The following is a 26,262-nucleotide window of genomic DNA, read 5'->3' on the forward strand; positions in this document are numbered from 1 at the left end:
TTCATTCTAAACTTCAAAAAACTTTTCTCCCCGAATTACCTTTTGAGTTGAGTTGTTTATGCCTGTTCTCAACCAAGGAGGTCCTCAACCAAGTTCGTCTGGAAAGCTTGAGGAAAATTTATTTAGCTATTTCTTAGTTATCACACCATATTTCATCTCATTAAGCTTTTCTACAGGCATGAGCTTTTTTTTTTTTATTAATTCAAAGTGGTTTGGATTTAAAACTTTGTCCTTTGGCAGAACACTTTTAGGGACTGGGTTATAATCACTCTGGGATATATTCACACCCCATGAAATGAGGTTAAATATGGCATTGTTTAACATTTAGGTGCCTTCCTGTTGTGTGATAGCCACTTAAGCTGGCCCATAAAAAACTCCGAGGAAAGACATGCAGGGGAGATGTGTAGGGGGTGCACGTGCACCCCCTGAGAGTGCTGGTGCACCCCCTGTCAGGCCATGCTCCCTGTGTAGCCAGCAGGCAGGTGGGAGCACCAGTGCCCCCACTGCAAGCACCGGCAGGGGCTGCCAGCAAAAGCAGCCATGCTGCTTCCGGAAGTGGCTGGGGAGCTCTGGAAGCAGCGCAGCTGCTTTTACTGTGAGTGAGACTGGTGCCCCTGCAGCCAGTGGGATTGACTGCCAGGGGACCCCCTGCCCTGGCCAGCAGGATCAGTTGCTGGAGGACACCCCCTCCGTCACTGACTGGTGTCAGGGGGTGCGTGCCCCTCCCAACTCAAGAGGCAGCAGACACCCATAGAGACATGGATTAAGTCCTCTCCTCCAAAAGTTAAGATTGACCTAGCTTAAGCACCTACCTCCAGGAGAAAGTTCATAATTATGAATCATGAGCAGTATTAGGTTCTCCTTCCAGTCCAGAGTTAAGTGCCTTTCTCATTTAAAACAAATTATCCCCCCCCCCGAACATATACACAGAGTAATTAAGTAGTCATTGGAGCAGGGACTGGAACCCCAGTGATTCCCTTGAACACTAGACTGCAGAGTAATTCTCATCTGCTCTCTATTGTTCTACCTATCCAACATGACCAATTATTATTTAAACAGGCCACACACAATGCAAAAACTTCCAGAGAAAAGACTAAGAACCATGACAGGGAACCCTTTTGCCTGGGAAGTGAAAGATTGGGTTCAGGTTCCCCCAGGCAGAGGACAGATTTGAGCCTGTGTTTCTTATGTGCTAGATGAGTGCTCTAACCCCCGGGCAACTGAGGAAGATGGACAATGGTAGGATCACCAACTCCTCATCCACTAGAAGGGTTGAGGGGTCTAATTCCAGGAGAGGGTTTGTGGCTGTGAATCTTGAGCAGAGACAGGTGCTATCATAGGTCTGACCTGGCCTGGGGTGGTACAGGGAATTAGGTAGAACGCAATTGTACTCAGCTGCCCATCTCTCCATAGCCCACCCCTCTGCAACCCTCTCTTGCCTGTGTTTACCATCACTGCAGATGGACCAGATATCTGCAACAAGGATGCAGGTAGCTTGGGTACCTGCATCCTTGGGTACCTGGTGGGAGGAGGAATCAGAACTTGTAGTAGAGGTGATATCTTTTATTAGAGACCAACAAGATGTTTGCCAAAAAAAAAGCCTTATTTTCAAGCTTTTGGGTGCAGGCACCCTTCTTTAGGCATAGGAGAAAATATTGTAAAAATTTTCCTAGGTAGAAATGAAAGTTCATCTTTCATAGGAGAGTTGAAGGTGTGGTAAAATCTCCTGTTTGGAACAGTTCATTTTATGCAGGTTAGGTGCAGAGAAAAGTTGGAATAGTCTGTTTACCTTGAAGTTGTTTGGTGGCACGCAGGACGTAGAGTTGTATTTCCTTCTGGTTATGATGTTTCATATTTCACAGAAGAGTAAAAAGATGGAATGCTCTTCTGAGCAGGAGTTTCTTATGTGGTGAGGTATCTTTGGGCTCGATGATACTGCAAATTACCTTGAACAAAGGCAGGGGGAGGAGATTTTGGGTCCACAGGAGGGGGTTGGATCACATGTTCTGGCCTGTGGCAGCAAAAGGTTGCTGACCCCTGGTTTAAGAAGGCAGCTTATACCTTCCTGAAACACACAGTATTGGCCACTACCCAGGTTGCTGAATTAGATGAACCATTAGTTGCAGTGAGCCCTACACTTTTATGTTTCTAAATTATCCCTTCCTGCTGCTTGCTAAATCCAGTTCCACAGGTTTCCATCCTCCCCTTCTCATGTTAGTGGACATAGGCAAATAAGTCTAATGGTCATATAAAAATAGTAGTGACATGACTTGTCTGCACACAAAACATTACACTGCTTCAGTTGAATAACATGTTTATTAGGTCATACCACCAATTAGAAACGTAAGTACCATTCAGCTCATTTTCAGATAGATGAATTTACAAACAAGAAATCCTTACCAGAATCACATACTCTTACAGGTGTCCCAGACACAACATTAACTTTATTAACCAAAAGTTCATAAATAGTAAAAATGTTCTCTGTTTTCACATTGCAGCCTTCCTTGAGCATGTATATACAAGTTTGGAGGATCTCCTCCACATCTGTGTCATAAACTTCCTTAGCCATTTTAACAACCGTGGAGATGAATGTTTCTGCTTTTTGCCTAGAGCAGAACCTTTTGTCCTTTAGCAATTTACAATGAGTATTGCTCTCAGCACGCATGAAATGTTTGCATCTGAATAGAAAGTGGTGGTATAATACAATACGGTACTATCAGCTCATACTTTGCTTACACAATCCACCCTCATGATAAATCTTTCACGTAAAACAATAAATCTTCCTTATAATCAAGTCCTTTATAAGGATTAGCTTCCTTTGAAGACATTAAAATGTTTGGCTTCCAGCAATGGTGATATTTTACTTAGGGTGGAGTGTGTTTGCAATCACTTCTTGTCCTTCTTGATATTTACACAGTACACAGTAATTTTGATCTTGTTACAATTTATGAATCAAAAGTGGAAAGTTCTGAAATGTTCACAGTGCAGTATCTTGTGGCCTAACCAAACTTTGTCTATGTCATTAAAAATAAACTTTTTTTTATAAAAATAGAATATTTTAAGTGTTTACACCAATGAAACCAGCTATATTCTACACCAGACAAGCTATACAGTAGTATGCACAGAATTCCACAGGAACAGAAATGACGCACCATGCTTGCATGAAAGCTATAGTAATCTTCCCTAAATATCAAAAGCCTAAATGACTATATCTTTTCAAAATCACTTTTCTGGTCATAATTTAGAAATATGCTGTATATAATAACTCACTAGGCTAGATTAACTCAAGGAGCAGCTGTAAGGCGTAACCATTTTTCCTCTTCCATTCAGCTTTCTTAATCCTTTAGCACTGCTTTGCAGAAGTTAACAGCCTTTCTGGTTCAGTTGGCTCTCTTCGGCTGACTTGGCAGCTCCTCAAATGACCCATTTGCTCCTTCCAGGCTGCAGCTCCACCCCTGGGCTGGCGGGCACAGGTATTCATAACCTGGGTCAATAGCCAGTTGCATGGAGCCTCTGCTTGCCTGGTTCCTCTCACGTTTACTACTTCCAGATCTAACTGAGTACCTCTCCAAAGTGGTGTTCCCCAAACTGCTGCATCCCAGGTTTTAGCATACTGGTTAATTTAGACTCCGTAGAGTTTTTAGCCTCCCCAAACAGCTCATTCATTATTGAAAGAAGTGAAGCCTTATATTTTTCAGTAGGAAATCTATCAGTACAGTGATTTCACAAAGAAGTGGTAGAATGCTGGAATGACCCTGGCAGCAATGGGAATGCATACTTCCAGCTTGCTCCTTTCGATTTTATGAACAGCATAAATACACTGCTACCTCCGAGCTGATGTACTTGTTTAATTTCATTCTGCTTTGGAATGTTGACATGTGCCAGTTTAGCAAATTGCCATGAGAATGGCTGTCTCTAGGCTACGTTGCCCTTTCATAAGCCTAACAATTGAGAAAAGATGAGAAAAGGTAGAGCCTACATGATCCAACAGGAGGAACTCATTTTGCAGCCTTACAATTTTGAGTATTTAACATGATCTTTTTATAAAACTATTTCTGCAGTGCCTGATGACCTAGTATGTGCACCATTAATGGTACTTCCAGCTTCAGTGACCAGTGGTCTAGGTGCTCTTTTACCTCATTAATGATATGACCCTGTATTGGGATCTTGTGCATCACTGCTACTTACCTCATTCAATTGTACAAGCCTTGAGGCACAACAAATGGTAGCTTGCAAAGCTTGTACAAATGAATGAGAGTTGGTGAGTCCTAGCTTTAAGTAGCAGCAGCTGAGTTCTTTAGTCTGATTATGGATGCGCTTGCTCAGAATGTTTGGAAATTACCACTGTAGGGTATAAGAATCCCATAACTTTAAACAGCATGACATCACCTCCTCATAATAGTGCAATATGGACAACAAACACGTGTGACAGTGTTTTCACAAAGACTGGGCAGTGAAAAAGTAGCGGACAAAACATTTACTTTTGTTCATACTACTAGTAATGGATGTCTCTTTGATGTTCTGTAGACACCCAGTCATGTATCCACATCCCTGTCTATGTTGTCTTGTGATGACAAAAGGGAAGGATAAGGAGCAATGCATTTCACATTAACATAGGTAGCGTTGACATGAACATAATGCTCCCCAATAAAAGTGGAGAAGATTGTTGATATTTTTGAAACTAGTTCAGAAAATGCTGGGCGCAGTTCAGGTTTCGGATGCCAGCACTTTAGCATGACTTCATACCTGCCATTGAGAGAAAGTAGAGTTAGAAATCATAAAAATAGACTCCCACTGCCAACAAACTCAGAATCAATAACATTTGCAAGAGATTGTGCAAACTACTTACAGTGGATCAGGGCAGTATTCAGGCTGCAATAGTCTCCTTCCTTGTAATAAATAGACGGTTATATCAAAAGAATTTACATCAGGGTAAGGCGGTGCCCCTCTTGTCATAAGTTCCCATAACAGCACACCAAAAGACCACTAATAAAACAAGGGAACAAAGAAGTAGTAAATCACAGGGCTGGAGAGCTTTGAACTCCACTTTAAGAATATGGCTTGACAGTTTTGAGCATTCAAGGGTGCATCCATTTCTCCCTTGAAACAGGCTCTTTTACTGCATGCAGCTCCCTTTTCAAGTAACCTAATAAATGCTGTACAAACCTGAGAAACCAAGTACACTACAGACAGAGAACCTGAACTAAACAAATGAAAGAAAAATAAAAAGTTTCTGGGCCAACTCCCTAGCTGGTGTGAATTGACAGGGCTCCTTTGAGGTCAGTGGTGGAGCTCTGCCAGTATACATACTCTGGTAGTCTGGTTAACCCTATGTAATTACATAGTGAAGAAAATGGTGGCAATTCTATACATCACAGGCTAATATGAATTTCGGTTAAACGTGCAGTTGGAATTCAAAGTACTGCAGACTTCTGGCAACTCCAGCTAGTAATTCTTTCTTAATAAATAGCCAGGTGACACTTGAGCTGGTGTTATTTGCTTTTTAAATACATACTCAGTGCCTAAAACATTTTCAAGGTCTGTTATATTTGAAATTTATCAGAGCTAATCTCCTGTTTTCTTATGTTTTGCAGCAGCTCTCCTATGGCAGACTGAAGAGCCAACTGCTCACAGGGAAGTCAGTGAGAGATTCATCTTCCATTTCACTGGGAGTAGGATTAGGTTCTGGGTTCTTCCCTGAGGAAATAGTTATGCCAAGCTGTTGTGCTTTGTGATGAGAACTAATGTTGTCTGTGGACTAGGATAAAACCATTCTCTTTTTCTTTTGCCTATGAAAGTAGGATTCAAATATAGTTTTGGTTTGGAGGTATAATCCTAGTTCATTAATCAAGTGCCATAATGATGCCTTTAGCAATACTTGTGGGGATGTGTTTCACACGAGGAAAAGGAGGAAATGATACAAAACAGTTTGTACGTTACCACATCTGACTTTGTTGTGAACTTCTGAGTTTGCAAACTTTCTAAAGCCATCCATTTCACTGGCAGCTTGGCTCCCGTTTTATTGTGCACACTGTAGTATTCTTTATCATACACATCTCTAGCTAGACCAAAATCAGCAACCTTGACAGTGAATTTTTCATCCAGCCTACGGAAATGACAAAAATTATTATCTGCAGCTGAGTAGACAGGATTTACAATGACTTTGACTCTTCCCTGGATTATAATGAGTGATTTGCATGTTGGAAACCATAACTTTGGAAGGCAGTGCTGTATCTTATATTTACTTACTACTACTAAATTGAAGCAAAAGACCTGCAGCGTAGCATGTTTAATAATCATAAAACAAACTACAGGAGTTCAGGAAACTTCTTGCTACTTCTTTGACAATACAATTCAAACTACATTTAAAAAAAAAATTGCATTTTAAGAAAAGGTATTTGCTACTATCCTGTTAATTCTGACAGTGAATGTAACACTGTTTCTTAAATAGCTGCCTTTTCTAGAAATCTACTGGTTTTCATATCAAAATATATCATTACTGTTTGCTCTTACTTTAGGCAAGTCACAGCTCCCTGTTACCACATTAAGTCTTCAGCTCTGATGATAGTCTCACAGTATAGGAAATACCTGGTATACGTCACAGAACACACTAGGTGTTTGGCATATATTTGTAATTTAATAGATGTAGTAATACTAGATGAAAAAAGTCTGTAGGGCAGCTCCTATCCTTTCCTTCCTTCCTTTGGACTGAACATAGCTGTTGCAGTAGGAAGGCAGGATTTGGTGAGTTGCAAATTCAAAACTAGTACAAGGACATACTTTTTCGTACAATGTGTGACTGACCTATGGAAGCTGTAGCAACAGAATATCACTGAAGGATTCTGACTGCAGGACTCAGAGAGGGATAGGATATTTATAGCGACAAAAAACCTTCAGAGTTTTAACAGATAGTACCAAAAGCAAAGTATTGGAAGGGATATTAAACCTCATACTTTAAAGTTTAAAACTATCTCTGCTTGTTGGGGTTCCGGATAAAGGAATAGAACATCCTACTTCTGCCAATTGTGGCATCTCTTGAAGTTCCTCCAAGATAAAGGACTACTAGATGGACCATGAGTTTGATCCAGTATGTTAATTCCTTGGTTCATGAAAGCCCTAGAAATATGGAACCCATAACCTTTATTAACATACCATATATATGCAGGATAACTGATTTAGGAAATGCTTTTCATGCAGGTTTCAGACTTGCATGATAAACTAACTTTGAAAAAGAACAGATTAATTGTTGAATATTAAGAGTTAAAAACCTTCTGTAACCAGAAATCCAGGTCTTCATATATACAGAAAGACAATTCTAATGCTTAATACCATTTCTCATTAATTCACAATGTAGATGATGAATCAGCACAATAAAGTTGGCAAGAGCTATGTCAGTCAGTCATTGTGGAAGCTAGGCCATCTGGTTGTCCAGACACTAAGAAGATTCTTTGCAAAATGTTGTTTTTAATATAATTTTTGTGCAGAGCCGAGCCAAAACAAGCTCACACCTCTGTAAAAATTATTGTCAAGCAGTTACTCTGTTAGTGCCTCATTATTTTCCCATTTCTTTCACAAAGTTTCAGCGTGTTTATCTTCTTCCTGGAAGATGAGGTAGTATAGAAATGCAGCTTAGGGATAGGACAGGTGAAAACACAGCAATAAAGAAGCAAGTTGCGACAACAGCAGCTTATATTCCCTTAGGAGATTCCTTTTTAATTCTCTGACAGCTTAAGTTTGAGAGCTATCCTCCTCCTCCTCTTTTTCCTTTCCTCTATGCTCCTAAAGCCTCTGTGTAACCTTACATCTTTAGCTTGTTACAGAAGTGAATTTGTATGGAAGAGGAGCAGTATCAATGTAATTGCAGAATATGAAAAAATGCATTTCTACTACAATATATGGTCTATACTCCCACACAATAGCTGATAATGTGGCATGGAATTGGGTAATTGTACTTACATGCAGTTTCTTGCAGCTAAATCTCTATGCACAAACTTTTTGCTTGCAAGGTATTTCATACCTTTTGCTACTTGAAGGCCAAATCCAATTAAATCTTTTACTGTTGGGTTCTGTAAAAAATGGACACTTATGATAAGTAAAGGGACATTGTAAGTTACGGTGAGTATTGCTTGCAAATGCAATTGGCGAAGTAGACTCTGACACTTTTGCTGTTACTTTGAGATCATTGGGCTACATATTCTGCCATCAAAACTACCAGTGGGGGCCGGAAGTTGGTGAGGAAGCTAAGAGCCTGATAATAACTATTGTGTTGGTATGAACACAATGAAAAAAGAAACATGTGAGAGCAGCAACATATTTGAATGATTGCCTTTGTAACACAGCATACCAGAAATAATTTTTAGTCTGGCCAAGATGGGCTCAGTGCAATATCAAGGAAAATAGGGTAGGCAGGAGTTGCAGGGGTCAGTATGACCTTTAGTACAATTTAAAGCAGCATTAAACTATACTTGGCTGCAAAAGGACCTTCCCAGAAAAAGGGGACGCCAGAATGTAGGGGCCTCACCCCAACCTCACCTGTCTCAATGGCATGGGCTGTGAGTGAGGGTGGCTAGAACTGCTAAACTGGCTCTACATAAGGAACCCCATTTCACCCTCCAAATTGTAGATTAACTGCAAAATTCAGATCAGCGAGAGAACAGGATATGGCCCTTTCATTTAAAAAACTTACCTCACATCACATACGCAGTGGGAGCATCTACATGAGATTCTATGGCACAGTAGCAATAATCTACTGCACCTTAGCTTGTTGCTACTGTGCAGTAGCATTGCCAGGCACCAGCTGTGCAGCAATGCCTCTACACAATAGTAATGAGCTACTGTGCAGTAGCTTGTAGCACAGTAGCGTCAGGAAAAAAAGAACTGGCAACGGTACTGCTCAGTAACATTGGTTACTGCACAGTCATTTAGTACTTGCAAAACTGCCCACTCTGCCACGTGTAGATACAGCCACTTATTACAATCTTTTGCTCATCATTACCATTTGGAAAATAAGTCAATGCCAGTTTATCAATTCCTTTCTGTCATATAAATAAAATTTATGATGTAATTTTTGGTGTAGATTAGAACCTTCATTTGGTGATGAGCTGAAAATAGATAGTCCTACCCAGAAGGACAATGGAGTTGTTCAGAGAGAATTTTACGATTCTGCTTCAGCAGTCGCAGGGGGAACGGGAGTAAGGAAAATCCCATGTAGAAGGATGGGAAAAGAAAAGGTACAATAAACTACTTTTATATGTGGCACAACCACTGCATCACAAGAAGAGTTGCCTTCCTTAGTGACTGACAAAAATCCAGTAACTGTAAGGACTATTGAGGACTCCGTTGTGTTCAGGTGTTTTGCCTTGATCTGTAACTTTCCTGTGCTGTCTGAAAATAAAGAGTGCATGTTTAAGAAGTTCTTCCACAAAGCCTGTATTCTATATCTGATATGTTATGTGTCTCCAGAGAGTTAACTATAAATCAGCACTACAGGTAGAGGCTGGAGGTCTGGGGTGGAATTGCGTAAGTGACTGAGTAGATCTGGGAGGTTCAGAATTGGTTATAAGATTTAAGGCAGTTAAACTTTCGGATCTCACACCCTGAGAAAGCATCAGCACCCTGGATATCTGACTTAGAGACCAGACCTAGAAACAATGTGCGGCGAGCTGCCCAACCCAGCTGGCCTGGAAACACATGGAGCCCAGAGATTGGGTTCAATAGCGTAGACTAGTCATTGTGTACCAGGGAGATTCAGTCAGGAACATAACCTTCACTTTCATTCTGGTCAGGTCCCATTATCTAGAACCAGTGGCTCTCAAACCTTTTTGGAATCAAGGCACCCCTCGTTAGACTCAAGGAACCTCTCACAAAATGCCAGCTCTTATCTTTCTTTTCTTTTTGACTAGGAAAAATAATAGAGCAATTCTTCCGTTGCAAAAGAACTCAGGAAGATCACAACAGGTTAGAAAGTTTTGGACACTATACATTCCTATTGAAACTTTCTGGGTGTATCTTGTGAATCGTGTAAGTGTTTGCACACCCAGTCCTGCTAATATTGTGCAACACCTTGAGGGATCTCATAGACCCCTGGTTGAGAATCACTGATCTAGGCAAACCTGATATTCAGAAATCCAGTTTATTTAGTCAGGCTAAGTTTAATGCAAATCTCTAAATCCTGTATTCAACTGTATGACCACTTCTCGTACAACTGTGAGCATCTTCAAGTTTCTATAAGCTGACATTGCTGGTATGGTCTCCTGTGGAATAATGCTGTTTGATTGGAAACTATTACTGCAACAGAGTCTATTACCCTAGTTTTGAGCTAGGACCTCATTGTGCAAGGCACCATACACACACAGAGCCAAAAAATGGCTTCTGCACTGAAATACATATAATTATAATAAAATATTATTATATTAATAAATACGTGTACATTAGTACATATACAGGGCCTGATACTCAGGGCAGCACATCATTTCCCCGAACTAAAGACGACACTGAGGCCCCTGACAGACATCATACTTAAGATGTTAATAAATGGTTAATCACATCTGAAGTAGTGATGTGGCCACATGTTCAAGAAATTAATAAAACCGTACATGATAGAACCAGGAATAAGTCACAAAGCCATACGTAAAATACATTTAATAACTTTGTGCCTGGTTCTTATCATGCCTTACTTGAACATGTGGCTACTGCTTAGCCTCTGCAGCATATAAGAACCTTTTGTGCTCCAGAGGCTGAGAGGCCCTTCATCTGACTGGGGCTCCCAGCTGAGGATGTGCACTAGAGGCTCCCACAACTGGGAGACTTGGTCAGAGCCCCTGATCAGGGCTTCTAGTTGGGGGTGCACACTATGCACTCCTCTGGCTGGGAGACCCAATCAGATTACTGGACTTCCAACTGGGGAGGTACATCATGCACTCCTGTGTCTGGAAGCCACGTCAGCTGATCACGGCATTCAGCTGCGTGTGTTCCTCCAGATGAAAGCCCTGTTCAGCTGATGGGGCTCCCAACTGCAGGAGCACATAGTGCATTTTTGCGGCTGGCAGCTAAATGTTTGCTACTTGCTTGTGTAGGGGGACCCTGGGATGGTATCATGGTAGAAATCAAAGAGCACCATAAAATGCAAGTAAATGTGCCACAGCCCTGTACAGGAACCTTTGCATCACTAGGAATCAGGCCTTCAATTATACACTTGGTAAAGCCACTAAATTACATTCTAGAAATATGATACACACATATTAGCACAAACTGGTGAGAACATAACCTTGTAAAGAGGTACTTATACCTTGTACATGTGATGGCTGTTTGTTTGTTTTTTTAATAAAAAGGAAATCAGTAACCAACGGAAAAAACTGAAATGTACTGGATCAGATCAGTAGCTGGTGTAAGGCATCACTGTGCTGAAGGCAATGGAGCTATACCAATGTGTCTCAATGGACTGTCTGGCCCATTAATTTGAATCTAATAAAAATGTGTTTATAAAGAGCCTTTTGGAAGTGATAAATATTTACTGCTAACAACTTCTGGGAAAAGTTCTGGAAAGGAATTTTCAGGGAGGATATGCAGCTTTCAGTTTGGCTAAATGCCAGGGTAGGATTTACAGCGTAGTGGTTAAGGTACACTAATTACTGCAGACTACATACTGCACAATTGTCAGTGCTTCTAACCTGTATATTGTCAGTAGGAGTGCATACATTCATGCCACTATTTAATAGACTTGGGCTGTGAACAAGCATACCTTCAAACTCCTTTTAAAGATGAGGGGGAGCTGCTGCTTGGGAATGCAAATCAGTTGTTATGATGTAACTGTTACATTTATATACTTCTGTAAAGATAACCATTCACTAAAGCCCTCAATGAAACTTCAGCCCTGAATAAAACAGCTTTAAAGTTGCAAGGATTTTTCTACACTTGCATTGCTACAGAATCATATAGATGTAACAGTAGCATCATAACAGCTTAGGTTACTATCATTTGGTATCAATACAATTGCTCGATTTATCTGTACACTGGATAACATACTTACATGAGTCTCATTTCTAATGAAGTTTCGAAGATCTCCATGTTTCATGTATGGGAGTACCACTAAAGGAGACCCTTCATTGGGCAAGCAAATGCCAAGTAATGAAAGAACATTGGGATGACTGAAATCCTTCATGATTATTCCTTCCTTAAGAAACTGAGCTACTTCTTCTAGATCTGTAATTCCTGAGAAATCCAGTAGCAGAAGAAAAAAATTAAACTACAGTACACTTCACTTGCTGCAAATTATAACATGCCAGAAATCAAGACAGGGCAGATATCAAATGTAAAAAGTGCACTTAAGATATGATGCACACTAACCAGGATTTACAGAATGTGCTCTGATACAATGCTCCAAACTGGATGTGGAGTTTATAGGCACTTCTCATTGAAATCAATGCACCTGATCCTGTGAAGTGTAATTTTACTCACTGAAATCAATGTTGCTGTTCACATATTTTGCTGATATGCATGAGTGTTCTCAGAGTTAGGTTTACTATGAATGAGCACAAATGTTTATATTCAGAGTATTGTCCAGGAAGTTTTCAGTGTTGTCAAATTCTAAACAAACTATGTTACATGAGATATTCAATAATAAACTGTCTGAGATATGTGTTTCTCTCAAGTGTTTGATGTTAACAGCAGCAGCAACAATAACAATAATAAGAAGTTAGTATTGCTTTCTTATTAGTAAAAATGGCAATAAAAAGTATTTCCTGAGTATATGCTCTGGAACAAATTATTTCCATGGTATGCTCCAGCTTCCTTCTGCTGGCTTTCAGAAAAACAAAACAAAGCAAAAACAAAGCACAAAAACCTAAAGCAAAACAAACCTTAAGCCAGCTCTTTACAGTAGAATACGATATTTCCTTCCCTTGCCTCTTTCTCTTATAACCAATATTTGTTCGTGAGGGAACGAAGACAGGTTCTCTTTGATGAAGAAATATACAGACCCATATTCATCCATGTAGATGCACTGAAGTTAGTGGAATTATACCAAAGATGAATTTGGCTTAACTCTAACTACTAATGTTATTGGTGACACTGCAACTCAACAGTACATTTTACTATAAATAGTTACTCTGATGATCTTAGGAAAATGATAAATGTCTCTCTATTAAAAATGAAACTCACTATTCAAGGACTTCACAGCACAATGAATTTTCCTGCTATCATTATCCAGCAAGGTCCCATGGTACACACACCCAAAATGTCCTGCACAAAGAATGAGTAAAATTAGCCTTAATGAATAGGAATAACTTTATAACACATTTCATTGTGTAGTGATTATGCTGTATAAAGAAGTCAGTGAGCTCCATTTTCTGCACAATTTCAAACATTTTCAATGTTTACTTTGTAATTAACATATAAAGCCATAAATACATAAAACAAAAACTCCATTTCCAGCCTAACTGACATTTTCTGATGTAGAAGGAAAGTATAAATAATGACAAGGTTGGCACCACAGATGGCTGATATGCTCGTAATAATTACTCACAAAACGTATCATACCTATACCCCCCCATACTCTCCTGTTAGATATACAATACTTCAGGGGTCTGAATGGAACAGTATTAGAGAACTTTTTCATCTCTAGATAAGGAAATTAAAACCAAATCAGAAAAAAGTGTACTGTAGTCTCCGTGAAATAAAGGTGTGATCCAACACACAGTTCTCACTGTAGTCAGTGAGAATCTTTCCATTGACTCCACTCACTTTGGAACAGGCTCCTATTTCCTAAAACAACGATTTAGCATCTAAGGCAGTCTGAGCAGACAAAGTTATAGATAAAGACAGGAGTCGATCCATGGGGGGTGCACTGGTGCATTTGAACCCCACTTTGACTCCTGATCCACTCAAAGTTTAAAACCAACTGCCTGACATTGGCAGCAGCATTTCTAGTCAAGCTGTGCTGAGGGAGTCACTTGACTTAGTGACTCATCATAATCTGCCTGATCCCTTCTATACTCTTCATTCCTAAAGTCTTCAAAAGCTATCCTTTGTTCTGCAATTCTGCTGTCTGTTAGCCATTCCTGGTTACGAAGCTCCTATTATGCAGTCTTCCAGACTGTTTTAACTCATTCCAATGAAGTTATATTGTTTTTGCTTCAACCTTAAACCACATAATCCAGCTCTAGGCCCACAGCATATTAGTAAAGCTTCTAGTTTATTTTTAAGTGGGAAAAATATGTGTTGTTTTATGCAACACACCATCTGCACCTCACCTTTTCAATAGATCTAGATCCAACCATGGATATGGAGATCAAAATCACCCTACACTCTTCTGACTAAGGTGTGTGGCAGAAACATATGCTGTTACCATCTTGGCTAACCTACTGTGGGAATCAACAGAGATCATCAATCTTCAAGCCCATGCATTTTCCAAGAACTCAATTAAATTAACTCAATTAATAAAATTAGATACCTCTGAGGAGCCTGGACAATGAGGTCACAATTCCTAAACAGATCTAATGCTGTATATTCACTGGGCGTGACAGATAAAGGTTCATTTTTCATAAATATTAATGCTTGCAGTCAGAGACATAAAGCAGTTTTTCAAGAATTAGACTGCAGAGTGTATGATTAATTAATTAATTATATTCAAGATCCAGTCACAAGTGCTGAGCAAAACCCAAACTGGCTTTGGTTCTTCAAAACAGAAGGGGTCAGGAGCTAGTTTTACATAAACAATCCAAATCCCTGCAAACCCACTGGATGTTTAGAGTCAAGACACCTATTAAGCAAAACTTAAAGTTTTGGTTGGGCGTGTTAGATAAATATTTCTGATTTTGGCTCATTTCTAGCTATGGAAAGAGATACTTAGAAAGGCGGGTGAGGGGATAGATTCCAATTATATCAGTGACATTTCCTGAAAGTTTTCCAATAATATGGGGATTGTTTTTGGAAGTAAAGAAAGAAGAAAATAGAAAGGCCCTGCCCTTGCTCTGGGAATGATAAACTGTGATATGCAGAAGAGAACACAATGTCTGTTTATTTGATTTGTGACTATTTTTCTGCAAGAACAAAGATCAGAGGAGGTTTATAACCAACTCTTTAAGACGATTCAATGTTCAGATGCTCAGCTTGAAACTCTTGTGTTTGACCTGCAGAAGTACTAAAATCCCACAGCTTCTATTTAAGATACATGAAGTACAGAGAAGTAGTGAAGACCACTAGATATTGACCTTTTCAAGGGATGGAGAAGGGGGATCCTCCCTGGGAGAAAGGAAGAAATAAGGGGACATGGAGAGGACAGGAATGGGAGAGACAGAGATCGTGGGATGAATGGACACTGATATGAGAGAGGGAGAGCTGGGGATGCATAAAGCCCCTGGAATGGCAAGGGGAGGTATAAGGCAAGATGAGAAGGGGTGTACGCAAGCCCTGGAATCTTGTGGCAGGGAGGGGAGGGAGAAGGGAGACGCACACAGAACACCTGGTAAGGGGGGGATGCCACAGGTAGTGCCTGAAATAGGGAATGGGAGTGTGAGCCCACGGTGAGCAGTATGGAAAACACAAGAAAGCAAGGTGCATGCAATGCAATTGGCCTACAAATGCTATAAAGAACATAATTTGCTGTTTAAGTACTGACAACACCTCTCTGTGTTGCATAGATGTCACAGAGGTATGCAATGAACAACTTTGCATAAAATATTGCTTAGCTAGATAAGAGCTGGAATGCCTACCTCTTCCAATTACTTCATTAAAATGCACAATCAGGCTATCTGCACCAATAACCACATGCTCAACTTCTTTGACCAGGTCTGGATTTAAGGCACTGATATCAATGTGGACATTTGTTTGCAGTAGTGGACTGGCTAAATCCGAGTCCCCACTGGACAGAATGGGGGACAGGTCTGTGTGAGGATATTGTATTGGTCTGCATGATCCATTCTGAGACAAACTTGGAAACTGATCTGCAAGAAGGAGAGAAATGATTAGAACACTTTTACACATCCTACTGTGCTCACTGGCAAATCAATGGCTGCAATAACTGAGACAGTTTTACTCCATCAGTTTGTAAGTTATGCTGCTTTACAAAACTCTCTGTTGCAAAGGAGAATGAAATGCAGTGTTGGCTTGCCAAATTTCAGGAAAACTTTATATCACTGAAGACAGAACTTTACACTGGCCACAATCATGGCTCCTTTGAAGCAAACTGCAAAACTCCTGTTTACTTCTGGGGGAACAAAAATGGAACTTTTTCACTTCTAGCCAAGATAAAGTATGCATAGTACATACTGATTTTATAAATTCCCTGAGCAGTAATAGAAATAACACTGGAAAATAACATAGATGAACCAGAAGTAGAAAGTAGTAAAGGATTAAAACCCCCCCCTCAACTTTGTATTATGATGTGATCATAACTTGATTGGCAATTTTAAATGTCATAAGCACTCCAAAGCTGCTTGTGATCAGTTACATTTGTTCATTGGTAAATATTCAACCAAGGAACTGCCTAGAGGTGATTCATATCCTGAAGTCTTTAAAAAGATAATAGAGTTGGTGACACATGTGAAAATAACTCTTGCCCACTTGCATACATGACAACGTTTCAATTAAGCTTGGTATAGTTATTTGAGAATAGTATTTTTAATCAATATAACTTTCAAATATTTAATTTTCTTTTAGTTTAAAGAAGTTTTTACTGTTTTGCATTATAGAATTACAGAGCCAGTGTTTGTTTTCATTCAATGTAAACCTGGCATGACTCCAGGGAGTCAAAGAGCAGTCTAAATCCCAAGGTCATAAGGAAGTAAAACATAACAATGAACCTTAATAGACACTTTACCAGAGCAAAAAGAAAAAAAAACTCCACAGAGATATGTTACCAAAACACAGATATTTGAAAGTATCCACATATTATAAAGTATATTGTTCAGTTATCCTTCTTACATTCCAGATGCTGAGTAATATTGCTATGCTTAGGAATGCACTGGCATAGTCTTCATATTTAGGAGAAGCGGTATCTTGTGATTGCTATGTGACTAAGATGAGCCTTTCTAGCATTTAATTTTAATAGCTGTTCTCAATCTACCTCAAATGTTGCTGATGTTCTTATTTTATTCTTAACAGTATTTGGTGTGAATATTAATAAACCCACATTAATTTAGTTTTTATGATTGACAAAAATAAGCTATAGCATTCCCCTGTGATAAAAACAAAGGAATGAGCCATGTCAGAGATTCCTGAACTGTCTATGCAGATCTGATCTTTTAACACTTCTATTAAAGAGGATTTTATAGTGCTCACCAAATTATAATCAGTGAGCCCGATTCTCTGATGTACTGGGGATAACCACAGATACTTTGGCAATGCAGTGGCTCTATGGCAAGTTAAGTTAGTCAATAGAGGACTTGCCCTACATACATATAATAGAGCCACTTCCTCTCTGGCCATTGGCACAGGACTTCTTTATTCTTGGGTGATCCCTTGTGCACAGGGCATCCTCTTTAGTCCACTGTCAGATGGCATATTTTTAGGCTTCATAATAGAATCATATATAATTGCATATGTATACACAGATGCATATATTATAAACATAATAATCCATATTATATCACACAATCATGATTAATAACGTTATATATATATTATTACTATATTATAGTAACAGTATGTATATACACACTATAATATTACTATATTATATTATAATATAAATATTATAATGCATTAATAACATAGTATATGTATTATTACCATACTATATAAAATATTATGTATATTATACATTTCACACACACACATATATATATATATTCAGTATAATGTATTATATTGAATGTATGTGTATATATATATGGAATGTATTCCATATATATATATATGGAATGTATAATATATATCATAATACTATATTATACTATATAAAATATTTAAAATAACTTATATATACACACATGAATACATGTAAAGCTTGATTTTTTTAATTGCCAGTTGACTTGCAGTGTTAGGCAGGGAGAACAGACAGGGGCAGGGACAGGAAGTGACAGCTAGAGAAGGGAGGGGGAGCCAAGAGACCCAAGATATAGGAGTAGTTGGATCAGGGAGGGGAGTTACAGCCAGGGTGACCTCAGGGGTCACCAATAAACCCGTTGTGGGAGGCATGCAGCCTGTGGGCCACTAGTTGAATAGCCCTGTGGTAGGTACTAGAAGATATGAGGAAAAATGATGTGGTAAGATAAGTAAAACTCTTCTTGTCATATGAAAATAGCTTTGAAACGAGAAGCTTAATATAAGGCAACATTTCCTCAGGTTACTAACAGAATCCTACCTTCTAGAAAAGTTGATCTGTAGTCTACAGATTCACTAGAAACCATTTCTGTAGTTGGACTTACACTCCTTGCACTCACCAGCCTGTCCAAATGAGGAGTGTGCACTCTACCATCATAGCGAACTAGATCACCTCCCAAATCTAAAAATGGATGTAAAAGAAGTAATATTAAACACCTGTACACAGCAAGTGTCAACACTAATTAAGAATACTTATGTAGACTGCAGATATTCTGCTGTGCTGACAAGGGAAGTTATTACAGCAGTTCTCAAGGTGGGTCAAAGCTAGAGCACCATGAAGGCTTCTGTAATCTATGCAAAGTAGACACAGTTCTTCAGGGACCATGTACTAAGCATAGCTGTAATGTATTTACTACAACCATTTTCTCCCTTCCCTAGTCTCCCTATGGCAGGGCTCATGGAGGGAGAGGATGGTTTAGACTAGAGCAGGTGTGGCCCCCAGCACTGTGTCATCTGGCCCATGGGCTGTGGCTCTGTACTCTAGAAGGGGTGCACAGTAGGGCTGTGCAAAACAGCACTGTTCCATTTCGACTTGCATTTCAAGGTTTCGAAATTCGTTTTGAATTTCATTTCTATTCGAAACTGCTGTTCCATTGAAACAGTGAAACAGTTTCATTCATTGTTTCATTGAAACAGTGACGCTGTTTCGACGTTTCACCCATAGGCTATAATGGGGAAGCTCGAAACAGCTTCTCTCATCTGGCAGGCAGATTGGAGGCTGCAACCCCAGGAGGCTGCAGGGGCTGTGCCAGTCTTCCCGGGGTTGCAGACCCCCGATCTACCTGCCAGATGAGGGAGGGAGCCAGGTGCTGCCACCTGGGACTGGGGAGCTGGGGAAGGGAACTGAGCCCAATTGCTCAGTTTCCCTCCCCAGCCCTGTGATAGATCAGGCTGGGGAAGGGAACTGAGCCCAATTGCTGAGTTCCCACCTGAGCTGAGTTCCCCTCCCCAGCGCTACGATCAGGCCAGAGAAGGGAAGTGAGGCCGGTTAGCTGAGTTCCCCTCCCCAGCACTAGGATCAGGCTGGGGAAGGGAACTGAACCCAGCTGAGTTGAGTTCCCCTCCTCAGTGCTACAATCTGGCTGGGAAAGGGAACTGAGCTCAGCTGAGCTGAGTTCCCCTCCTCACTGCTGTGATCAGGCTGGGGAAGGCAACTCAGCCCAGCTGAGCTCAGTTTCCTTCCCCTGCACTGCGATGGGCTTCCCACAGCCCAGCTGCAGGAGGCAGGGAGAGCCAGAGCTGCATTCTCTGCCTGGCTGGGCTGCAGAGCTGCTGGGAGCACAGCCTTGGTTCTCCCCCATCTCCCACCACCTGGCTGCTTTGAAACCCGAAACATTTTGAAACCTTTTGACTAGCCTCATTTTGTTTTGAGGCTGTTTTGAAGCCCTTCGTTTTATTTCGATTTTGCTGTTTTGAGCTCAAAATGAGTCAAAACAGGGTTATTTTCAGTTGGCCAGGTCTGGCTATGCTCTTGCCCTTTACAGAATCCAGGTAGCAGAAAGGGGCTGAAATGCAGATGAGAGCTGCATCTTTATTGTACAATCACCACTGATGCGGTTTAAGAGTGGCATTCTCAGACATAGATAGTGCATACATTAGTCCATGTTTTAAAAACCCCATTTATAATTGTAATTACATCATGAAGTTAATCACCTGTACCTTTAATCTGTTTCTTCTTCTTCATCCACAAGAAAAGACCCACAAATAACAAAAGTACAATGGATATTGAAACAACTCCCACAGTCAATCCTGTGTAATCTGGATCTTGCTGAACCAATACTTTCCCAATAACAGTTGACAAAACTTCTTGCTTCCACTGGAAGAAACAGAAATACAAGAATTGTGATGCAGGGGAAATTTTTAAATTACCTCTGCTTTGTTCTGCTCCTCCCTCCTCCTCCTCCCAAATAAGTAATGCATATTTGCACTGAAGTAATGGGATCCAAGCCTTCCCATATGGCTTAAATCCTGGCTTTAAGAAGTTCCATAACGAGGGAGAATTTCAAGTAATGCAATGAATTTGCTCTGGTGTAAGCAAAATCAGAATCTGGTTCTCTATGATTTATTAAGTCTTTTCAGGGGACAAAGTAGCAGACGTAAACAACTACATTCTCTATTGAGGAATTCAGTCCTTACACACAGAAACTTAGCAGTAGGTGCCTACCTAGTACCCTGTGCTAATTTACCTTTTACATCCATTACACAAACAAATACTACTGCATTCCTATTATTTAAAAAAATAGCCTAAATGTCTATAGGACGTGTCCTTTTGACCTATATACATGGTGCAGCTTCAGACTTTCCTCAAACTCCTGTATTTTTGTTTCCAGACTCATGTGATTCAGTCCCTAGCAAGTCAACAATTCAGAAAAAAAAAAGCCAAACTAACAAACACTGGACGGCCAGCAGAACAAAACTATCACAGGTCACATGGCACTATCTCAGCCTGTTGGAATGCATTTGGCAATCCTTTTTCTTCCTTCTGTGCAATTCAGTCTTTTGGGCACTGTAATGGTAGATCTGCTTGTCAGAAAAGCAAAATTTCCTCTTTGCTGAGCAGGCAGCAATTTCTAAGGCTACCTGCCAAGAAAAAGGGAAAAAGCTTGTATCATCCTTTTATGGCAAACACTTTGCTTCCACATGTAGGTGCTGGGCATATTTGGTTCTTACAAGCTAAAGAACTTAGGAAATATGGCATAACAGAACCAATCAAATGAATTTACCTTAGCAGCTACATATGTATAAATATGTATATGTATGCATATCACATAGGCATATGAGATAAGAAGGAATTTTCAGGTGTTGAAAAAACGTATAAGAAGTCCATAAGGCAAAAGGAGTCCAAATGATTTTATACTTGGGTCAGCTACATGCCCAAAAAAGTTGTACTTATTCTTTTTTTGCAAACTATCTTATTGTTACTAGTAATGTAGTAATAGTAGGATCATGATGGCACCTAGGAGTCCTAGTTACAGATAAGGATCCCATTGTAACAGGTGTTGTATAAACAGAACAAAATGATAGTCCCTGCCCCAGACAGCTTACAGTCTGAAAGAAAGATATCATATAGCTTTCAATCCTACTTACTCATAAGCCCACCATTTTCACTGTAGCAGGACAGGATACGTAATGGTTTAATTATAAAAAGGAACATCATTTCTTATCTTCCTTCATTCATCTTTCATCAAAAAACCCTAAAACATTCTTGTGGTGTCTTATGAATCAACAAAAGGTCATATCCTGGTCCAGTATAACTTAGTGGCTACATTCCCAATAACTCTAGTGGGATCGAGTTTTGGCTCATACTGAGTGAAATAATGGACTCAAGTATTTGTCCTGAATGTCATCAATTTACCAGAACTAATAAAACGAAATTGGAGAAGGTGGAGAAAAGATAATTTCATGTATTTGCCATATCAGGGGCCTGATCCCATGGATTCTAGTGAGACTTTTCCCAAAAAAGGCTTGCAGAACCAGGATTAAGATGACTGCTCTATTGTGACCATGTCCTTCCCATCTCTAGTTTCTTCCTACGCTTACACTAGAAGCTTTTTTGAGTAGGGACTGTCATTTTTTTCTGTGTTTATATAACACCTACCACAACAGGGTCCCAGTCCATGATGGGGGTGCTTACTTGCTGCCCTAATAAAAATAATAATGTTTCATTTAAAAGAATTAACAGTTCTAAGTAAGATTAAATTTAAAACCACTATGACTAACACTAAAGGAAGTGCACAAACTGGATTCACTGTGAATCCTAGGTTCAAGTTGTATTTTAAGTTTGTAGGTTCCATAATTACAGTGGCATTGTCATATGCAGGGTAGATATCCCACCTCTATGTTTAGTTCACTGTTGGTTTTCAGCAGCTCACTGGGAACTGTACAGAAAACTGATTCTGACTGTGAGAAGATATTTTCACAACTCTTATTGCCAACTTTTAGCACCTCGCCGTTCACAGCTTCTGAGTCGATATAACTTCCCTGGGGGGGGGAAAATCAATTATTATTTTACATAAGTACTTCATAAAACCTAAGGACACTTGATTGGTTCAGAAAAACATTATAAATAAGAGCCAATTAAGAAATAAAACAAAATCAGGTTTATATTGTCCAGTCAATACACATATATAAGTTCTGTTAATGAAAACAGCAGTTTGGCAGACAGATAAAGGGGAAATAAAATGTTTAAGGCTAAAACCTACTTTAAGTTACACTTATGCAGCCCACAAAGATTTCTAAAAATGTAAACACGCAAGAATATATTTGGCTGTTTTGTTCACCGTGTATCCTAGATTTTTGCATAATGCACATGAGAAAGGAAGCAGTATATGACTCTGTTGTTTATATAAAACTGGCATTCTGTTAGCCACAAATTACAGGCATCTCAAATATTTTGTTTTGCAAGTGGAGAAGGGAGGTACATTATAAAGGGGAGATGAAACTTGCAAAGCAAAGAAGTGAATTGGTCTCATAAATGTTGGTTAAGTATATTGGTAAAATTAAACATAAGCATGCTCTGGTAAATAAGACATCATTCTAAAGCCCTATTCAATATTTTTGACCCAGCAAAACTCCTTTGGTATTCACATCCCAGACTCAGCTGAATAATTATGGTATTAGCATGTGAAGGCCCTGGTCAGGGTGAGGCCCCCTTTTGTGCTGTCCAAATATTTAAGGGGATTAGGTTCCTGCTCTGAGGAGCTCACAAACTAATTCAAGACAAGCAGAGGCATTATAAACAGGGCGTCGGTGTACAGTGCAGTAGCTATTCTGTGAAAATTACTTGCATTCACATTCTTCTCCCAGGGTAAATGACAACTAAGGCATGGTAAGCTAGCCCATTTTTTACTGACAGGTGAACTACCTTGGCTTAGCATTCATACCAGAATAGGACAGAGGTACTCAACCAACCCCTGGCCCAAGGGCCAGATCCATAGCCAGTTCCAGCCCACAAAGCCATGTAATCTGGCTGGTGGGTCTCCTCATGGGTCCATAAATTTGGTGGTGGAAGAGCAATGGCAATTAACACTGCCACTGCTTCCCTGCCTCCATATTCCCCAGTACAACATGGATGGATGGGCCTCAGCCAGGCTGGCCCCATGCACAAGAACTGGACCTGGTTCCTGAGTGGCTGGATCAAGCCATAGCCCAATCCAGCTGTGTGGAAATGGCTTGTCCAGGGCCAGATGCAGCTTTGGGGAGCCAGGCTGGAAGCAGTCATATTGGAACTGCCTGGCTGCAGTCCAATGCAGGTGTGGGGATCAGGTCTTGGTGAGCTCTTTGCACACGGCTACACTGGGCACCGGTTGTGCCATTCCCACTTAGCTTCATCAGGCCCCAGCTAGGCCAAACCTGCACCACTCATCCAGTCCACCATCCAAAAAAACCCAGGCACCAATGGAATAGGATCTTGCACCCAGGCAATTATCATGGAGTAGCTGTTGTGCCTTCAGTCCCCACTCTCGTTTACCTTATAATAGCCTGCACATGTACACAAGCCCTAGTGTAACAATCAGAAGGAAGGGAGGGAAGCAGAGAGGATGAAGACAGCAGTAGAAGATACTCTAGATGGGTTAACCAAGGGAGTGTTGAAAAGCATAGCTTGCAGTGAGCTCCATGCAGGATGCACAGAAAACAAGAACTCCATTTTGTGATTTTTTTTTTCAATTCTAAAATGTATTTCAATCCCAATAGAAAAACTACTTTATGTAGGTTTTTGCAGGTGTGAGTAAGAAAGTGGGGGAGAGAAGGTGGTAGATCCACCTAGGAGCCCCTGACCCAGCTCAGGTAAAGTGGGAATGCTCTAACCAATTCTTGGGTCTTGCTAAATAGCAACTGGCTTCCCCAGATGTCCTGGGTTGAAACATACTATGTGCGCTCTCTCCGTCTCTTATCACTTTGATAAATATTTAAATATTAATTGTCTGACAGAGAAGGACTGATTCTCTGCCAGGATGGGAGACACCCACATTCAAGTCTCCCTCTGAATCAAGCAGAGCAAAGACCAATCTGGTTTTCACATCCCAAGTAGGTTCCCTGGGCTACTGGCTATTTTAGCTGTCTCCCTCTTTCATCCTGGACCTGATGCATCTCCCTGATGATTTTCATTCAAAACAATACACTTCCATGAAAATAGAAGTTTATTTCTCAAGAAAAAATTGAATTTAGGTACTTCATTAAGAAATTCCTGACCAGTTCTGGTTAGGCCCTTAGGTTTTAGTTATTGCCATAAATATATGGCAGATTTTCTGACCTCTTTTAGTTGGAATTCTGCTTAGTTAAACACTCCAGAATTTAGCACAAAAATGTTGGGGATGGAGGGAAGCACCTATTAATTACTAATCGAGCAAGCAAATGAGAGCATGTTACTGGTCTTTCATGTTACTCTTTTTGCCTTAAAAAAAAAGTCTGCTCCTCACCCCTGCTGTGTTCTAAATGGTTGGTGCTTCCATAAGCCATATATGGCAGTTAGGTACTATGGTGAACAGCCATCACAGACCCATTCCACATACCACATGGCTCCACAGTTATGAGTATTTGAGCAATACAGAAAGACTAAAACGCTTTGCATCAGCCTCAGGGGTTATAACTAGGAGCAATGAAATGCAATTAAATAAATGGAAAATTTAGGCTTAATATCAGCAATATTGTTAACTGAGAGCTCTAAAACTAAGATAATCTCCCAACAGAAGTGGAGAAAAATTAATCAATTAAGTCATTTATATATGGACTGGCTATGTTTCTTAATGCTTTGATAGGCAATCACATAGAGCACCTTGAGACTGGAGCAGCAGGTTTTTTCCATCTTTTAATTCTAAAGCAGATTTATCTAAGGATTGTCTGGATCTTAATTTTTACATGAAATCATCATTTTGCAAATTATTTCTATTGCCAGAATGAGTTATGCTTAAAAATTAAGTCCTGTGGTTTACAAACCAAATGTTTGGGTAGTCTGTATTTGTCTCAGTGTGTGCATATGATTTATAATCTGTAAAACCACAGGCTGTATTGTTCATTAAAGCCTCTGCTCAGATAGGAACAGGAAGGAGAACCAAGGCCAATACCAACATCGCAGGTAGGGACCTCTTAGGTATAATGTGAGAAAAAGGAAGCCCTCCCTAACCCCCCACCAGAGAAGCGGCATCAAGCAGCAGCATGGAGTACAAAGTAGTTTAGGTTGCTGCTGCTGGGGAGGGGAATGTCCACCACGGTTTTTTGCTGTTGAAGCCCATGTCAATGAGGTAAAATGCTAATTTCAGCAGTAAAAAATGGGTTAAATTCTCTGTTCTCACCCCCTCACCCCTAAGCAGCTGTGAAATCTACTGCTGTTCGATAAAACAAACATTTCCGGGAAGCCTTGTGCTCTGTGACACAAACTACCTGCACCGCTGCTTCCTGCAGCTGGAAAGTGCAGGCAGAGAAGGAGACAGGAGAATGAGGCATGAGTGAGGGTACCTTTCTGGTACTGATTCCTTTAGGTAGTGCTCAGGGCATGTGTCCTGCTTGCTCACCCTACGTTATGTTACTGGGTAAGGTTTCTGTGTTGATGGAGAGGACAGTGAAAGCAGAAAAGACTCTGAAGTCTGGGGCTCTGCCCTTTCCCAAAATGACATAAATTAGGATAAACTAATTGACCTTCTTTCCATTCTCTGTCCTGCTTGCATTCTTAATTTATTGGTTTAATTCTTGAAGCTGAAGGACCCCTACGGAACGGCTGCTCCTGGACTCCTAATGGTATATAGCACACTTGTGAGCTCTATGCTGCTGTGAGTCAGGTATCTTTATACAACTCTGCAGCATAGACATACCCTGATTAAAAACAGCACTGAGAACTTTTCAAAAGGGCCTTAAGAATGGTCACATGTGGAGTCAAGACACATTACACGGAGTGCCTAGAGCTGCCCTTGTAGGGGGTGTTGATCTTTCTTCTATTCCTAGGTA

At 40.2% G+C, this 26,262-nt stretch overlaps 1 protein-coding gene across 2 annotated transcripts in view; it reads right to left on the bottom strand.

Annotated features, from left to right (window-relative positions):
- Positions 1-2,297: 2,297 nt before the first annotated feature.
- MET (MET proto-oncogene, receptor tyrosine kinase) overlaps positions 2,298-26,262 on the bottom strand; it is a 128,054-nt gene continuing 104,089 nt past the window's right edge. For both annotated transcript variants that reach the window (XM_059725949.1, XM_059725948.1), the window contains 10 exons: positions 22,156-22,302; positions 19,981-20,137; positions 18,302-18,442; positions 15,711-15,941; positions 13,159-13,239; positions 12,029-12,210; positions 7,957-8,066; positions 5,941-6,106; positions 4,850-4,986; positions 2,298-4,746 (listed from right to left, as the gene is read on the bottom strand). In XM_059725949.1, coding sequence (XP_059581932.1) covers positions 4,536-4,746; positions 4,850-4,986; positions 5,941-6,106; positions 7,957-8,066; positions 12,029-12,210; positions 13,159-13,239; positions 15,711-15,941; positions 18,302-18,442; positions 19,981-20,137; positions 22,156-22,302 — 1,563 coding nt within the window. In that variant the 3' untranslated portion in view covers positions 2,298-4,535. The remainder of the gene's footprint in view (positions 4,747-4,849; positions 4,987-5,940; positions 6,107-7,956; positions 8,067-12,028; positions 12,211-13,158; positions 13,240-15,710; positions 15,942-18,301; positions 18,443-19,980; positions 20,138-22,155; positions 22,303-26,262) is intronic.

This window comes from Alligator mississippiensis, chromosome 4, assembly GCF_030867095.1.
Source record: "Alligator mississippiensis isolate rAllMis1 chromosome 4, rAllMis1, whole genome shotgun sequence".
NCBI classification, from domain to species: Eukaryota; Metazoa; Chordata; order Crocodylia; family Alligatoridae; genus Alligator; species Alligator mississippiensis.